The sequence below is a fragment of the Acyrthosiphon pisum genome, chromosome A1 (genome assembly GCF_005508785.2).
Source record: "Acyrthosiphon pisum isolate AL4f chromosome A1, pea_aphid_22Mar2018_4r6ur, whole genome shotgun sequence".
NCBI lineage: Eukaryota > Metazoa > Arthropoda > Insecta > Hemiptera > Aphididae > Acyrthosiphon > Acyrthosiphon pisum.
This window is the reverse complement of record NC_042494.1, coordinates 124343857-124363526: the sequence shown is the minus strand read 5'-3', so window position 1 is coordinate 124363526 and position 19670 is coordinate 124343857. Positions and strand designations below refer to the sequence as shown.

Sequence of the window (19670 nt, the reverse complement as noted above, 5' to 3'; positions counted from 1 at the left end):
GGAATTTTTTCTGAGTCAATAATTTAAAAAATACATAATATATGTTTTTGTAAAAGATATATTTTAAAAGAATTTATTCTAATTTCTAGTACTGATACAGATATTTAAAAAAAGTATTTATGGTACTTTCAAATAGTATATAAATCAACTGAATCTAATTTTTTTCAGTAGGTATTTTGATATTTTACATTCATTTTTCAGAGCGTTTAATATTGTATTATTTGGTGTATGTATCCATAAATAACTCACATTTATTTTACGGGGGGAATTTAAAATATAAAATAAAACGGAAAGTATTCGAAAATTAGTATATTTGATTTTAAAATGGGAAATAGGGAAAAATATTTTATTTATACTTAAATATGTTTGAATATTTTTACTTAAATACTTTACAAGTATGCATGCATGTTGTTCAAATGTACAGGCCCGGCTCAAGGGGTAGGCGACATAGGCCCACGCCTAGGGCGGCACTTAAGCAGCACTTTAGTAAGAGGGCGGAATTTTCAAAATACTGTTAATATTATATTGTTAGGGGCGGCAAAATTTGATTTTGCCTAGTTCACTATTTTTGCTTGAGCCGGTCCTGCAAATGTATATAATAATGTGTGGGACACAGGCAAACATTTGCACGTATTATTTATTATAATTGTCAGTGTTCCCTTAGGAACAGACGTAGGTCGGCGACGGGCAGTGAGGGTAAGGACGACGTATAATGCAATCATCGTCTACAAATTGGTTAAATCATTCATCCCCGCTATACTGGCTTCGTTCATGAAGAAAATAACTCGATGACTCCATCTCTCTCTCCTTTATTTTCTTCGCCATCGGACGATCTCCAATTTTTTTTCAACTGCACCATTACCTATTCACTGTTTTTTTTTTTGTTATCCTATACATACATACAACCTTTTCTAAACTGAGTGACTATATTGTACAGGGTAAGACGATGACAAGTCGTTCACGTAAAGAAAATCAATCATCTGAAACCACACAAGCTGCTAAAACTCTGCAGGTAGACGTATTGAAAAAACTATTTAAATTAAATAGAAAAAAGACTCACGCTTCCGCGGAACCTAAAAGCCTGAGTAAAACTGAAGTTTCAAAATCAAGACGGAAATTATCGTTCAATCATGGGTTTCTTAGAAAAATCTACATATTTTGGGTATTTTTAATGAATAAAAATACATAAATAATTTAAAAAGCAGGTGATTGGGTAACGCACTGCTGTACATTATGTGTCTAGAGAGTAGTAAAGTCACTGTAATAGTCAATAAATGTGTCAAATTTGATTCAATGATATATATAATTATTGTATACGAAAAACGATTCTGAGCGAAAATGGCCTGTCATAATATTATTAAATATATTTAATGATATAATTGTGATTAATGATTACATTTATTTTGCTATTAGTGATGCAGTAGGTTAAATTTATTTTTGCCGAAAAAATTGAATTTAAAAAAGTAATTGGGTGTATACAATATAATAAAATGATCTAAAAGTTTCAAGTAGTAAATTTTTAAATCTTAGCTATACAATGTATGCATAGATATTTCTTATGAATTTCTAGCTCATGCAAATTATTTATTAGTAAATGTTTGTTATTTTTATGAATTTTGTCAAAACTTTAACTTCAGATGCTCATAAAAAATTACTGTAGATTTACATTTTTTTTAATTTCAAAATGTCCACTAAAAACAACTATTATGAGGAACATTGTATTCGACTTTTAAGTTTTTTGACCAAGCAATCATTTTTTTATCGATGATTATTAATAAAAATCAAAATTGTCTTATACCTATACAAATAGCTCAAAAATATTCAATATATTATATTGAAATTTTTTGTTGTATAGAAAATGTTGGATATTATTGTATCTATAGTATTTTTTTCTAGAGTTACTGTGGCGAGTGACTGACATAGATATCTGATTGATCGTTGGAGTAATTATTATTGTGATAAAAATGAGATGTTATGTTGGTAGACTTACATTTCACAGTTAAAAACAAATTTAAATTAACATGATTGACTGGTTGTTTTGTTTTCTGATTTGATTAATCTCATTATTTGTAAATCAATCATTTGGTAGTGATTTATAAAATATGCATAATTAGGTAGTTGTTAGAGTAGGTACTTAATTCTACAACAGTTTTCGGATCATTTAAAATATGATTGAAGTACAACCGATTCTGGGAGTGAATTAATCAGAACTCTAATTTAGACTTATGGAATGATAATTCAATTTTTTTACTATAATTCTCATCATTAAAGCATGAAAATAATATATATATTATTTTAAATATCATCTAACAACCGTGTGATTTTGTGTCAATATTAATTAGTGATAGGTACCTAGTATAATTAGTATAATTTAGTACCTACCTAGTATAATTCAAGTATTTATAGATTATTTAAACTTTTTTCAAACGTATAACGATAAGTGACAACAGTTTATATTGCGTGCTCCAGTTATCATGAGCCATTAAATTTAAAAAAAAAAACGATTAACATTTTTGAAAATATATTTTTTTATAATTTTAAATCAATAAAAACTATATTTTTTACCATTTATTTCGTCGTAATCATTTAACTTTTTTAATGACAACATGCATTTTTAACCCTAATTATTTTACCAAGGTTTTTTATGTGTGCACAGTATAATTTAACCTTCCGTTTGAAATGTTGTTGAGTTAATAAAACTAATATGAAAAACAGAAAAAAGTACTTCAAAATATAAAAATTGAATTTTGAACAAGTAGTTTATGAATTAGGTATGTATTTATATTATATGTATTTAAAGTTATAACTAATGAACTTTTTGTCTGAAATTTGATTTTTATCATCTTAATACTTCGAATAATATTCTATCTAGAAATATGAAATTAAAAATGTCGTCTTAGAGTAAGAAATAAAAAAAATTGATATTCCGCTCATCCAAACTTTAAATACTTATAATTAGTTAATAAACAAAATTTGTCCAAAATTCGATTTTTATCTATCGAAATACTTCGAATAATATTATGTTTAGAAATGCTGAAATCAATTGTAATAATTTAACAATTTTAGGAAGGTTAATTTATTGACAAAATACAAACTAAATACAAAAACCAGCTCTAAATTGCTCAAAAAGAGCCTAAATATTTGGTGAATGGTACAATTCTCTTCGGTTATTTTTTTGAATTAAAACAAAATAACTAAGATCGGTAGAGGAAGAATTGAATAAATATCCAATTTTGTCAATATTTGAGCTTTAATGCTTATAAAAAACATATCTATCTATTCATTTAAATATTAAATTATTATTTAATGTTAAATTAATTGTATAACTTTCATAATGTATAATAATTGATGTCTACAGTTTGTTACTACTTATTAGATTCTAAATCCATAACAGAAGTATATAGCCAAATTTTAAATCGGTATGTATTAATATTATATACTATGTATTAACATAAATCATAATTATATATTAAAAGATGTATTGCAATTTATGGAAACACTATACGTGTTAGAGGTTTTTGGTGTTTAGCCTAAGATGATAATATTATAGAATTTTTTTTTTATAATATTGATGTTAATTTTTAATAATTAGAAATAATATCTTAATGTTATAGTACATAAGTACTATGATACAATATTATAAATTCTGTTTTATATAATAATTTATAATTTATGAAATTTATTTTCTTTAAATGGATGTAAATAAATTGTATGAAATGTTCAGTAAGTTATTTGTTCTTCATTATTGGTATTTTATATAACAATGAATATACTTAAACCTCAAGTAAGTTATCAATACATATTATGTATTCAATTAGGACATTTATTATTCAAACATAATATTATAATATCTTATAGCCAAGCTCAATTACAATGAGTAACCATGCTTTTTTTACATTCTTGTATTTTAGCCGAATATTATAATAATTCTATAATATTAGTACAAAACTAAGCTAAAAAAGATTGAATTGTTCTACTTTTGTTTGATATTGACAAAAGGTATGGAAAAAACTCTTTAAGTAATTTAAATTATAAATGAATCAGTTTGTTACTATGTTTCATATTTTCATTAATCTGCAGCTTCTTAGTTCTTACGTATCACTCGGATAGATAAGAACAATGTTACATAATATAGACAATTTTTACGTCTAGTTATTTTCGTGAGGTTTGAAAATGGAATTTTTTTATAATAAAATGATTGAAACATCATTGGCAAGTAATAATGTATTCTCTATTTCTCTATTATACTCATTATATAATTTTTTCATCGTAGTTCACGATTATTTTACCCATGTTTGAAAGTTTAAACGTACTAGAAAACGCAGTATTGATAAGCATTATATTCTTGTTAAGATTTTATTAAATTATATTAATATTTATTAGGCAATATTTAAACTGGAGATCGATTCCGGACAGTACCTATTGCAAGTATATTTTTGAGTCAACATTTTTGGGAATTATATAATATATTTATTGTTTTTTCTTTGAAACTAATTTAAATCAGCTCAGTGTCCCTGGCACCCCACCTAAACATTTTAAAATTCAAAATGAACCATTCGTTTGTGCTCTGTTTGTGCTTGTTGTGCTCTGCATCCCGACGTTTGTGCTTTCGCCGTTCCCGAGATATCAAATTTTCAAAGTAGGGTGCCGGTGATGGCTGTATATAGTGTACATTTTAACTTTAATCCATCCACTTTATATGGTAGGTACGATCCAAACCAATGCCAAAAGTTACCAAATAGTTAGCAAATATTAGTACATTAAAATATTTTAATATGAGTTCATTTAATCAATTTGTGGTTATTAGTTATTTTAACTTATTATACAACATTTAAAATAAAAAGATAAAAATTTACTCTATTATTCTATAATTAATATTTAATATTATCATAAAATACTTATGTGTTGCATTATTATCTAATTATGAATATATTATCACTTAATTTAAAAAGTAATTTTATAAATGAAGTTTAAAATACATTATCACATAATTCAGATTTTAAATTACAGATATTTATAAATTATATATAAAATAAAATAGAATATTTCTTAAACACAAATTAGTTTCAGTAATGACTTTTAATACAAAGATCTATGATTTATTTTCGTTTTGTCTTTATACAAAAATAAAATAAAAATACACTTATTTTTTCCTTAAAAAATTTTAACTTTTAAAAAAAATATAATAATTTTGTTCAAATTGATCTTAAATTGGACATATATTATAAATCTAATGTTGCATGTTAGTTGAAAATGCTGCCATATAGTTTAATAGATGTTTAATGTGATATATAAATTGAAGCAAATAAACGAAACTTATAAATTTATAGTGAGCTGCTGTAATTAACTTGTTTTGGGGAATAGTCTTGGTTTATTACAGCAAATACAATTTTGTATTATTAAGTACTGTATTATTATTGAATACTGTGCGGTACTATTTAGTTGATGTTCAACGAGGTAGTTTAATAAATTGTTAAAGTTATCTGGTTTTGGGCAACAGTCTGGGACCAAATAACTGTATGCCAAATGCACCTATGGGTGCCGTCAACAAAATGGATATCACAGCTATTGTTACCAATCTAGTTGCACATTCGATATCTTCTACTGTTCCCAAACTCCTCGCGATGTCCAAAGCCACCGGTGCCAAAGCAGCCTTCAACACAAAAAAAAAACATAATAATTAACCATATTTTATTAAATATAAAAATAATTGCTACAAATGAAAATCTGGTATCTATAATAATATGTATGCCTAATCATCTGTTGCCGTAGTGTTTCAAGAAATGTTTAAGTCATTATGGCTAATATACCACAAATTAATTATTATAATACACATTTATAAGCACATAATAACCACAAGTATATTATTATAATGTTATTATAATATTTTTAGTCGAACATTTGCTGTCTGGGCGCGCCTTATCCGTCACCGACATTTGTGTTTCCTGGAAAATATTAATTTGTGGTATATTAGCCATAATGACTTAAACATTTCTTGAAACACTACGGCAACAGATGCGATAACGACTATATGGAATTTTGGACGTAACACCCTTAAATTATTCAAAGCGATAATAAAATAGTAGGATTATATCGATACCCATGGTAATTCGACAGAGCAACTTCTCTATAAATATTATATATTTTTAAATAGCTTTCAATAAGAAGAGGGTTTAATGATGTGCTTATAAATTATTTAATTTTCAAATCAAATATACAAAGATTTATTATACCTTTGAATGCTCTCATGTTAATACTTTGTTGTCACAAACGTTTTATACTTGTATACCAATCGATAAAACTATAGTCTATTCGCTCAGATTAACAGAATGTTTACTACAAATAATTCAATAAATTATTTTGATTTATTTTACGATGACTCATAATTTTTATGATGTTCTTAATTTACATAATATAACCATGTATTTAGATTTTTGGATTTCCATGAGATAACTCTATTGAATATTGTACAATATAATATATGTATGTATAATTTGGTAAGAATAAAATAGTTTGATTTACTTTACCTGTACTGTAGCCTTTGGAAGCCAAGCAATGTTAATGAATAGTATTTCCTTACGACTGAAACCTGAACCGACCACTGAACACGTGGTGACCATCAGACGAATCTAAAACAGATAATACATACTATAATTATATACTTACACAAAGTTTAATATTGAGGTATATTATAGATTCTGAGCAGAGTTATGAATGTAGATATTTATAGATAAGTATTACGATGTTATGTGATATTTTTTCCATTTTAGTTTTTAGGTACCTATATGATACCATAAAGTTTAAGATCATATTGTTAAATAATGGATGGATATTTACATAAAAGGGGCACTATTTAATTTTCGTTAATTTTCAGAATACGCAAAAACCATATAAAATTATTATTATTATTCAGTTAATTTAAATTGTTTTTTTATTTATGTTTATTATACATATATATTATATATAGGTGTAGATCATGTATAAGTGTTTTTTGATTCATTTTTTAAAAAATAATTTGTTTATACATCTTATAAGACATAATAAAAATCATTATATATGATACATAATATATAGTCTCATCTCACTGGCTGACAGTCGAATTAACGCTAATACCTAGAGTTTTTAAAAAACCTGGTGGATGGTCGTATTAATGCTCCCTCACTTCTTTTATTGGTCAATTCCATAATTCCTTATCACAATACTGTTCCTTTCATAGTCCTTGAGTACACTACCAATTATGGTATATATAATCTCTTAGACCACATGATACAGTTGGCCAATGAGAGCGACATTTATCAAAATTGATAAAATTATAATTAAGTTAACTACTTCTACTATATTATATTATATACTATTATCATATTTATAATATTATTATTGCAATTATCATCTTATATAAATGATTTAAATTGTATATTATATTATGTTTCAACTGTTGTATAGGGTTCAGCCCATTAATATAGAAATAAATAAAAAATATACGTATTTTAGTATTTACAACAAAAATGAAAACTGAGAAAAAATATTTTTATTATATTAATTAAACGAATTGTGCTCTTTTGTATAAAAAAATTAGTAATCTTGACTTGTAACAAAATGCATTTCAAACTACTGCAATAACACGTTACATACCACGAGTCCGAACGCGAGTACGATCAGCCCGAGGAAAACCATGTCACCACGTTTCAGAAGTTCGAACTTGAGGTCGGTGCCTATGAATGCGAACAGCACAGGCTGCAGACACGTCCAGGCGTGTTCAAACACCTGCACCACTGCAAGCTCACCGTCCTCCTCGATTTCCTCACTATCTTCTCGGTCCATGTCGTCGGTCGAGATCACTGGGTTGTTGCGTTTATGCTCCGCTGACCGTTTCCTCCAACCGGTGCCCGCCACGAACGCCGAAATGATGCACGCCAGCGGCCCTGCTCCTGGATATCCACACCACTGACTTCCGGTAACGGCCAAGAACCCACCCGCGCCCAGAAGAAACGACCTTTTGGCCGTCACGGAATTTTCTATCTATATGTTCCGGTAACAAAAAAACAGGTTAGGAACCGCACCGATATACCTAATATCTTTATATCTAATATATTTTACCTAATATACGCATATCGATTATAATTATAATGTTAATATTGAATCAGATAGGCGAGTAATAGAAAACGCGGGTAGAATGATCAAGAAAATTAAAAAATTGCACATTATATAACATTATGATGGTTAAAGCAGAATTACGAAAACAACACACGTGTTTGAATTGTCTCTTCCTTCTCTATAAATAAAATGTAAATTATAGCCTATTCATTTTTGTAAGTACCTAATTGTAAATTCTTTCCCAGAATTTGGAATTCGACCTTATACTCCAACAGGGCAGCACCCACCACCTACTCCTCTAAATTAGTCCCAACAGTTTATAGGTTAAAAATCCTTACAGATTCCAAGAATGGACTTACAATTACTTACTATTAAATAAAGGCTATAACTAACAATCGGTTAGGGAAGATTTTACCACAGTGGTGGGGGTGGAAAACTTCACACACGTACCAAAAATGTGTCTATGAAAATGTTATTACTAAATAAAGCTAATATCTGATCACATTGTAGTTGACGAGATCAACAATTTTGATTTCTGAATAACAAATTTACTTCTGATTTGCTGGTATTTTGAACTTTGTTTTCTCGTTCATTGTATATCATAGCCCATGGTGATGGAGGCACAAAAATCAAAACACAACCCCATATAAGTCCCAACACGGTTCCAATTGCCACGTCAATTGGTCCTTGTATTATTTTACTGGTCAAGCTACCTATTAATCACACAAAAATAACTTAAATTATACTCAACATTTTATTCATTATTTCATTATTTTACACTAATGTGAAACTTTTAAAAATGTAAGTTTAGGAAACAACTAAAAATGTAAGCCCTGACCATTTAAAATTAATTTGATTATAGAACACAAAGATAAATTAAATATTATATTGATATTTACATTGAGAAATTAAAATTTTAAAATAAAAAAAGACTAATATAGTACATCAATAATGTACTGCTTCGAATTGCATAATTAAATGGTGAATGTATTGTAAAAATAGCACTGTAAAAAAAAAATATATTTATACAAGATATACATACCGTTTGAAAATAAGACACCTAATAAAATACCAAAAGCGCTGATGGATACAGCGTCGTCCAAACTTGAAGCAGCAATCAACAGTGTGTTAATACCTTTTTCTTCGCCGTACCCTAAGCGTTTTAGCCGGAATAGACTTGGAACTAATACGGCTGGACTTACGGCTGATAAGGTAAACCTTCAAATAGATATAGGTACGAATATTTTAAGTGAAAATAGCATAAATAAAATCAACACATTTTGGAGGATATAATAAAGTAACTAGAAGTTTTATTTAGTATATGCCTACCTTTCTAAATTGGAAATAGAATACAAAAATTATTTATCTTAATGTTTAATCGACTCGAGCCTAGACATGAAGTAAAATTGCAAATATTAATTAAGTAGGTATATTAGGATTACAGTCAAATATGAAATATCCGTTTTTTTTAAACAAAATATACACATTTAAGAAGATAATGTTTTTCGTCGACACTAATAAATTAAAGATAAGAAAAAAAAACTGAATAAAATTGAAACGTTAGAAATTAAAAACAGCTCAATAGTCAAACTTAGTGTTCTGATTAGCAATTAGCAAAATGCATAAGACAAAGAAGAGGGATAATTTAAGCAAATCGGATGATGGTTATGATAATGGGTCACGAAATAAATCAGAATTTCGTGATATGCTTCGGATGAGAACCCTAAAGTATTCATATCTGATTCGATAAAGTAAATAAGGAGTTTCCAGAGGGCCAGAAATCGAACCAGAAAGGAATCAGCTTACATTATTACGATTATAATAATTCAATAAAATAGGTACTCACCCAAGTGTCAGACCCCACACCAACGAGAAATCGGGCAAAATGAAATAAGCGGCTACACCCGCGGCCACGGCTTCGGCCACACATGGTAACACCGTGAGCCTTGCCACGACACCGCTGAGTCGGCGCAACTGGCCGGCGTTCAACTCCAGGCCACCTTTGACCAATATGACAGTGAGCGCTGCTTCTCTGAAAAACAGCAAAAAGTCAGCTGTAGTTTTAACTATGGTGCGAGAAGGTCTCTTCCTCCAAATTCTCTGAGATGTAAAGTATAATTTAACTTCATTCAGTGTTCACGAGATTTACAGAAAATAAGTTTTATTTAATGTACTTAATGTACCTACTACCTACTCAATATTGATGGATAGATATCTATATAATACTAGCTATATAACATGACTTCGACCTGGAAAAAATGAAAAAATATAAAATATGGTGCTATATATAAATGGTACGCCAGATTGGCGTCGATGTACTTCACTTTGCAGTGAGCTAATTTGAATTGGATATAGGCATATAACACTTGTAAATTGTAATATTTGCAAACGTGATTTAAATTACCTACTTACTAAGCTATTTTAAACTAACTTTCATGTTTACATAAATTGATTACATAAAGCTATAAAGTTACTTTTATTTCTGTAACCAATACCTACTCTATACACGAATAAAAAAAATATTCGATTTTCATAAACCAACCTGTGTAAGCCACCCTATAGCAACCTATAGGGGTTGAAATAATGGGTTGAGTAAATAAACATTTATCTGACACAACGATTTTATGACAGACACAGACGTACTATTTTTGGCTTATTAGCCGCCATCGATGTAAAATCCCAACTCGTCAATTATTATTTTTAGGGATGCGACGCAAAGTGGTATCTCCCTGGAAATTTAAAATTCTATTCATACAATTTACGTGGCGTTTGTCATTCAACTCGGTTCGGCTCACCTCATAGTGGACACCAAATGGAAACACCAACCGGTGACGTTGTATAGACCGGAATTCTGGAGAGCGATACCGGCCAACATCATTCCAAGAAGCGGAGGCAGACCACCCACCTTGGTGATGAGCTGACCGGCCACCGTTCCGGCCACGTACAGCACAAATATGGACGCCAGACTGCCACCGGGCATGGCCATCAGCTCCGGTGATACATTCACGTACAACAACGTCCACGCGATGGCTACGGCCAGGATGGCGGCCGCGACACTGGCCGCTGTGGCCGGAAGCCGGTTGTCGCAATAGCTTGCGGATGCCGCAGTATCACCGCCACTGACGCCTGCTGCGCTACGATTGTCCGTGAACTGCACGCGGGCGTCATCCTGATTGTGATGCAGTTCTGAGCCGAACATTGCACCGTTCCTGTCACCCATCGTATCCCTGTCGACCAAAAGTTATACTGAGTCATTTATATACGCGTAATATAATTAACGTTTCTCACGTGACAAAATTGCAAAATAAAAAAAATAAAAAAAAAGTGAAGAAAATTAGATACAAAACTGTATAGAACTCTGTTAATCATTGTGATGATGAAACTTTTTTTAACGTAATTACTAATGAATATTATCGGAATGATGTCCGTATGCATAATCAATATAATATGTGTCACATAAATTGACTATACATCCTTTTGCTGAGGTAAATATTAAAAAAATACTAATGATATTTTTATTCCAAACTATTCTAAATGTTACAAACCACGGTGATTATAATATTATAAAATATTAACATATTACCTACACAGTTATATGTATTATAATATATATATATTTAATATATTCCTACAATACGAAGTGTGATTTTAATTTTAATAATATAATGTTATTAATTTGTATATTTTTCATTTAGTTGACGTTTTCTCTACTGGATATAATATCATATTCATTTGATACTTTTCTTGGTTATTACATTTGAGTTAAGTGTACTCTGAATCCTTTAGGACATACCTCATCGTTATTCAAACATGTATTCAAGTTGATTATGATAAACTTTCTTGCATATTTTGAAGCTGATTTAGTTACGCCTTGTTTGAAGTGCAAATATATCACGTTTTAATTTTTTTTAATCATTTTCCATAAGTTACGGGTCATGAGGAAATGTTTACTATTTATGATTAATATTGTAATAGAAAAAATAAGTGTATTTACTATTTACTGTTATTTCACCATTTCGCATATTTTCATTCATAGATTAATAAACAAAAACCACCAAGCAGATATACGATTGTGTATAACTCAAGCCTATTAATCGAATCAAATGTTTTCAAAATCGTTTTTTGTAACAGAAATACTAAACCATAATGTTTTTGCTTGAGCCATAAATATATGTTTACTAAACGGACCTTATGGATAGATGATTCTCGTAGAATAAAAATAAAACAAATAAAAATACAATATGTTATGAATTATTGCGTATATTTAGAGTAAATTTAAGTAGATATGATTTTGAACTTAAGTTTTTTTGAGCGACATAAAAAAGTTTAGCAAGCCGCAGGTTGAGAAGATATGGCTGTTATACAGCTGGACAAAATGCGAACAACGTGCACACCAATATAATACTTATTACACTATTATTATTACCGGTTTGAATTTTTTGTGTTTTTGAGCGGAACGTTTCAGAAATAAAAACGATATTATAAAACCCTTGAACTGTAATAAAACGAGTTTAAAAAAGTTGACTAAATAAACTTTTAAAAGTTTAATCCTCTGGGAACCTATCTAGAAAAAAACAGGTATAAATATTTAAATAAAACGTTTTTATGTATTTAGATTGGAATTAATTCAAGTTTTTAACAGGTAAATTCGGCTTTTTTCTACTTAAAAAACAAACAATAAAAGTAAAAGCCGCTTTAACTATAAATATTGCTTTTAAAAATTTGTTCTGGTCTTTGTCATTGATAACAACAGAAATATATTTTACCGTCAATCACTATTGATACAGGAAAAAATATTTTTATATTTTATTTTGTAACTTACTTTAAAAATATATTGTTCGTTTTAATTTTAATTTAACTTGGTGTATAATATGACCTCAAAAATATAGGACACAAACAGTTATATAATAGTATACCTATTTTGGTTTTTGACTTAAAATAAAATACAAAATTAGTATAGTCCCAGACAGCATTTTATAATGATAATATTATAATAGTATTATAATAACGTTATACTAATATTATTCGTTATTATAATGTTATAATAATATTATTAAACAAAAAATTGCTGTCTGGGGTAATATGTTGAATAAACAACCACAACAATTTCAATAACCCAACATTGATATGGTTCAGATTCAAACGTGACAACAGTCATTATGTTGAGATTATGATATATTTCAAAAATGATTACCTACCTGCGAGTCTGATATTTTATAATATTATAATATAATACTTATGAATCGGCGTTTCGTTTATAGCTTGTAAAATAATATTACTATTCATACGATTTTAAAACTGTACTGCGTATTAACTTTGAGGCTATATTACGTTATACTATCCTAACGTCGTGCAATATGCAATGGCCTGAAGTATAAGTACGATTGCAGTTTGTTGGTGGTCCGATTCAAAACACTCGACCGTAGTTATGGCTCGGAGATGAGAAAATTCGTGAGCAAAACAATATAAGAAAAAAAAAAGAAAAAAAAATAAAAAAAAATTGAATAGTTCCTTTTACGGGCGCGCGTATTATTGTTATATAGAACAGAGTGTATAGTTGTAATGGGGCGGCGCGGGGAGGGTTAAAAAAATCCTATTAAACGGAAAGTCATGGCTGCGTGTAGCGTGTAGAGTACATGCAAAAACGAAACGGTAAATAAAAAGCTAACGATTCGGCCGCACCGACTGTACGACAAGAAGCTCTTCGCCTCGATTGTATATACACGCCGTCGAGTGCTCACTAATTTACATAAGTTTAGAGTACAATCGTGTTCTACCCCTCCCTGGCCCAACCGATCCACGCATCCCCTATTTCGTTCGGTCCGGGAGACACCGTGCAAAAGACATCCCGCGAACAAGTCATCACCTTCTTACGATCATTCGGGGAGGTTTTCTTTTCTCGTCCCTTGCAACTGCTATTGCATACCTAATGACATTATACGGCCGACGAAATTGGTGGGCATCGTGCGCGGGTGTGAGGCAGAGGTGGGGTGCCCAGACGACGCAAGTGTATGTATATATATATATATATTTATATAGTCCCGTGCTACATCCACTCCAGTCGGAAAACAAACGACCCGAAAAAAAAACCCGAACGAACTAAGTACACACAGTTACACATATATATAAACGAGCGAAATAAAAGAATAACGAAATAGACAAAACGCTAACGGAATCACGATTGGATCGAAGCTAGCTCTCTTTATCTTTTTCGCTTTTCTTACATGTTTAATATGTGTACGGAACGCTTATACGTTTTATCTCTCTCCTTCTCTCTCTCTCTGTCGCAAACGCATGCACACACGTTTTTTTTCTGAGCAGTTTTTTCTAGTTTTTTCCGTTTTTTTTTTTATCAACCTTTTCGACGAACAGAAACAATTACACGTTCATTCCTTTCCTCCCCCGCGCCTTTCTAAAGTAATCGACCATTACGCAACACTCGCGTACACCAGCGATTTAACAATTTAACTCCTCGACGACACTCGTCAATTCCCACTCGTGTATATATATATATATTATATCCTTCCGACGAATATAAAATGGTTTTCGCATTCTGTACGCCGGGCTTTTGTTTTCCAAGATCCTGTGGGTCGGTATACGATATACACACAATAATATATTACCAAGTGTGGCCGATCGTAAATGTTAAGAGTAAAATGATTTGAATGACATCGGGACATTTAAATATTTTTTATTTTTATCGCTATTATAATACACTTTTTTCCATGTCATTATCGACTGGTGCATAAACCAGCCATATAGTATATTCATCTTGACATCCAGTCATTATACTTGACAGTACCTATACCTTACATACATACGTATTCAGTAGGTATTTTATGTTATAATATAGTATGCGTACAATTCACATCCTGTTTTCTATATTAGTATTGGACTTGAAAATTAAATTCTGTTCGAAAACTGTAATGACGCTTGTTGTTTAAAAGGTTACAATATAAATCTCCAGCTAGAATTTCAGATTTCCAAACTTTTCAAATAATAATGTAACAATATTATAACATATATAAATATTTAATATATATAATATACCTAATACTTTGTTTCCCATTTAATCGTTTTAAAATTGATTTTGTAAGAATAAAGAACTTTTTGAAATATGATTTGGATTTATTAAGCACGAAATTTGCATTGTATTTTTGATTTATTTTTTAAGCTGAAGGTTGAACTATTTGAAATACATTTTGTACGGAAAAATTAAAACAAATATTACATTCCGTTGTTTTATACAAGTAAATCCGTATTTTATGGATTAAAAACACCATCACATTATAAACATATTATTATATTATTATAACCATTTTAAATTTTTAAGAAAAACCGATGTCTGTTCTTTTTATTAAAATAAGAATATGTCAACTGAAAATTAAAGTTACAAAATTATATTTTCTCTATTTTCCTGTTGTACGTTATTTAATGTGCTTATATAGTAGATAATTATCATAATCACATTCATTAAAGCAATACCTACTTGGAATGTTGATTATGATAGTGGTTTTGTTATACTTCAAATAATAATAATATGTTTAAGCCTTCAAAGATATATTCAAAATTTATGACAAAACGTTTATTTATAGTAACTAATAATATGTTCATGGATGGATTAGATACATTATAGATGGTTCGACTATACTCCACGGTAAATATATGGTACGAACAATTTTATATTGAATCGTTGTACACACACAATACGTATTAAATATATATATAAAATATTGTAATCTTTGTCAGTCTTCAACAAGCAACAAAAACGAGTTTTTAGTTTATAGTGACCTTACTTCAGTAAGTTTTAGTTTTAGTCTACGTAGCTGTAGAGTGTTCGGATTAAACGTTTAATTTAGACAACTGCAGTATAGAAATGAAAAAAAAAAATTGGAAATTATCCAAGAATGGCGTGTACAAAGAGCTTGTGATATTATGTATAATAATTATACCTAATATTAATATGAAAGACGATTTTGGTTAAGGTAATGGATTGCACATGGATTACTTTGTACCAACATTATTCGTTTGTATATTATGATACTTGCATTTTGTCAAGAAGTTGGAATACTATTTACGAAAACATCTTTGTTTTCATACAAGTAAATGAATAATGTACCTACTTAATTTTTCAATATGAAAAATAGATAAATAATTTATAATTATTATAATATTTACTGTACGTAATTTCAAATAAAAATACATTCATCGTTTCACTCAGAATCTCAAATAATATAATTATATAATACACGGAATAATAGCTCAATTATATGGGCATGTTAAAAGTATATGATTACAAATATGTTTGAAGCAAGACATATAATACATTTAGGTCTGTTTAAAAAAAAAATCGATTTTCCTATCGAAGCTTTGCTGGTAAAATAATATAAATTTATTAAAATCTTCAAATACATTACACTGAATTTAAGACCATTTTTATTTATATTTATTGTTTTAAAATGTAATTCCATATTCTCTGGTAAAAGTTTTAAATCTACATTTAGAATCTTATTAAATAAACATTTGCGTCAAATTGTTAAGTAATAATGTTTGTTCAATTGACTAAAATTCTGTTATACCTTAACAATTTACCTGGGTATTTCATATTTTTTTGTCCGTAATAAATTATTGATGTCCTTGATAAATAAATTACATTGGAATTAATTAAATTATTTAAATAAACAAACATAAATTACAACCAAGCATAGACCTATAAACTAGTCTATAACTCTATAAGTCTATTCGACCAAGGCCTAAACGAGTAAACGTCACACTTTGTGTATTAAAAAGTGTTCAGTCCACATTTACAACTTAACTATTATTTGGAACCACTATTTTAATATTTATCATTATATATTATAACATACACACCCGTGTACTGATATTAACACAATAAACACCATAATAAAAATATCATTGTCAAAATTAATTTAATGTATTATGAAAAATCGAAAATGTTGTATTTTGAATTTTGAGCCAACTAAATGATATGTATTTATTGTTAATATGATCGACGTACAATGGATCGGAAATAAATACATACAATATTTATGCCATATTATGTATTTAATAATCCGAGTATAAATGGTACTTAGATACCTATCCTATTTATCAATATTGTCTGAAAACATCAAATTGTACGTTATTATAATAAAATCCCTAATATATAGACATAAAACATCAAGACAATTACTTCAGTAGGTATAGTATATGTGATGTATATGGTATGGGATGTGTGTTGAATAGGTATACTTACTCAGTAAATAACGATATATTTTGTAATCGCCTTTCGGATTTTTTTTTTTGTTTAAAAATTCAAACTGAAAAAACTGAAAAATTGCAATTCGTGTTTGTTCAATATTGCAATATAACTGCAGACACCACGTTAAAAATACGCATTTGAACAACACTTATCATGACTGCAATAAATACGCGATTGAATTGCAGTGTAGCGGACCATGATGTTACCGATGGGATCAGCTAACACAGACTAACCAGTATCGCTGTCTAAAAGGAATAAGTTATGTTTTTTTACATATTATCACGTGGTTGACCCTACCACACAGGTTAGATACATTAAATGATACGCGTAAATCAGCGGAATTTGCGAGTAGGTATATTAATTACTTTTATTTTACTATATTTATTATTTACACATGTTTGCACGGATAATTGATCAACGTGTTATGGAATAGAATTGAGTGGATCTATTCCGAAAATAGACAGAGTAATAACATAGTACTATAATATCGTGTGTCATTATAACATTGTTTCATATATTATATTTTCCAACCGTGAGAGAAACGTGAAGATTACTGGTTTTAGTGGTTTTACATTAGTCGTGCATGCATATACATTATATAAGGTATGTATTATTTTCGTTAAGCCATTAAACAAGTCATTACTTATTGCATGGTATACCAGGCATATATAATACATATTTCCTTAAGTTAGTCTCATAGACCATACTACCATAGTACCTACCTACCAACATATTATAATCGTTGCCAACTAAAATGTTTAGCAAACCATTTCAATTATAATTTTTTCGTTACTCTGCAGAAGTGACTTCCAATATCACCCGATTATTGATTTTTGTGTGTCTGATAGACTATTAATAGCATTTATCATAATTTTCCGCCTGTACCTCGATGTTGTGTTTTTTCTTGTGAAGCCTGTGTCAACGAATAAATCCTTGGCACACACATCCAGTGCATGGAACAGTTACTAATACTGACATCACTAACTGATTTAAAACGATTAGGGTAGAGGATGTATAACCCCTTAAAAAAAAAAAAACTAAATATGCAACCACGTATGCACTTAAAAACCCAAAAATATGCACTTACATGTTTTTTAAAGGTTTAATACCTACTATGCATCAGGATTAATTTAGGTAGGTACCTAACTTATAATATCGACATATATATAAAAAAAAGTTTTTATCTTAATGAAACTAACTTTTATTAACGTTTTTTATTAATTCATTTGGAATATCTTCGTGGTTGCGGTTTTGGGTGTGTTTAAATTATGTATAATGAAGGAATATCGTTTTATAATAAACGTTATAACAAAAAATTTGCAAAAAAAGGCCCAAAAATAAAGGAAAAAAGCTCAAAAAACAATAATAAGCCTAAATATGTTTCAGATACTAAAAACACCTAAATATGCAACATAAAATTACAAATTTGTATCTCGTCATCGAAGTAAGTGATAAATATATGTGATATTATTGCACAACGCGGTATATTTTTTAATAATACCGATAGATCTGTTTTACCCGAACAGACTCCTTATTACCCTACATGAGGTGCTTTATTGTACAGGTATAGCTGGTGTCTGATCAAAGCAAATAATTATTATTATAATAACAAAACTCACATTTTAAAATGTTTATAATATAATTAATTTTAAAAATATTATACATTTGTGCAAACGTATTAATATCTCAAAATAATTAAATCAAGTTAATAAGATTAAAAAAACAACAGTTACACGGCTGTCTCTATACTTGCATCAGTCATTTGGCTCTGGGCAACAGTCTAGGACCGAATAGTTTTATGCCGATCGCCCCTATAGGTGCCGTTAATAAAATAGAGAGCACGGCGATGGTTACCAGTCGAGTTCCACATTCGATGTCTTCTGGCGTTCCAAATTGCCTTGCCATATTTAAGGCAAATGGAGCTAAAATAGCCTGCGAATAAATTAAGAACCAAAAATGAATGTGCCAATTGTATTAAAAAACATAGGTATACTAAAAACAACATTTAATTTAATATAGTTCACATAATATAGAACCTACAGATACCTTGTACTTTTGGTTGAGACGTGACCACGTACGTTGCGCCAGCCCCCCCCCCCCCCAAAGGGAAATCTATAAACAAACTATACAGATATTTAGCACGTAATTCGCAAGAATTCGCACGACCTTCCTTCCCCTCAAAAAAAAAAAAAAAAATTCACCTCATAGTAAAAGTTCACCCCCTCATAAAAAATTAACATTTTCACATATTATTTTTTTTTACTGATATTTAACACTATATTCGCACTTATTCGCAAGCCTGATCTTGAAGTTC

General features: G+C 29.4%; 2 protein-coding genes across 3 annotated transcripts in view; both read right to left on the bottom strand.

The window, feature by feature from the left end:
* Positions 1-4830: 4830 nt before the first annotated feature.
* Positions 4831-17599, bottom strand: LOC100166446 (sodium/hydrogen exchanger 9B2). Its single transcript, XM_001946122.5, has 8 exons — positions 17351-17599; positions 10890-11321; positions 9941-10126; positions 9137-9312; positions 8647-8807; positions 7633-8019; positions 6528-6629; positions 4831-5653 (listed from the first exon to the last, which is right to left on the bottom strand). The coding sequence occupies exons 2-8, from the start codon at positions 11312-11314 to the stop codon at positions 5480-5482; spliced, it is 1611 nt and encodes a 536-aa protein (XP_001946157.2). The 5' UTR covers positions 11315-11321; positions 17351-17599; the 3' UTR covers positions 4831-5479.
* Positions 17600-18971: 1372 nt separating this feature from the next.
* LOC100169255 (sodium/hydrogen exchanger 9B2) overlaps positions 18972-19670 on the bottom strand; it is a 14588-nt gene continuing 13889 nt past the window's right edge. For both annotated transcript variants that reach the window (XM_016807396.2, XM_008188432.3), the window contains exon 8: positions 18972-19288. In XM_016807396.2, the coding sequence (XP_016662885.1) occupies positions 19115-19288 (174 nt within the window). In that variant the 3' untranslated portion in view covers positions 18972-19114. The remainder of the gene's footprint in view (positions 19289-19670) is intronic.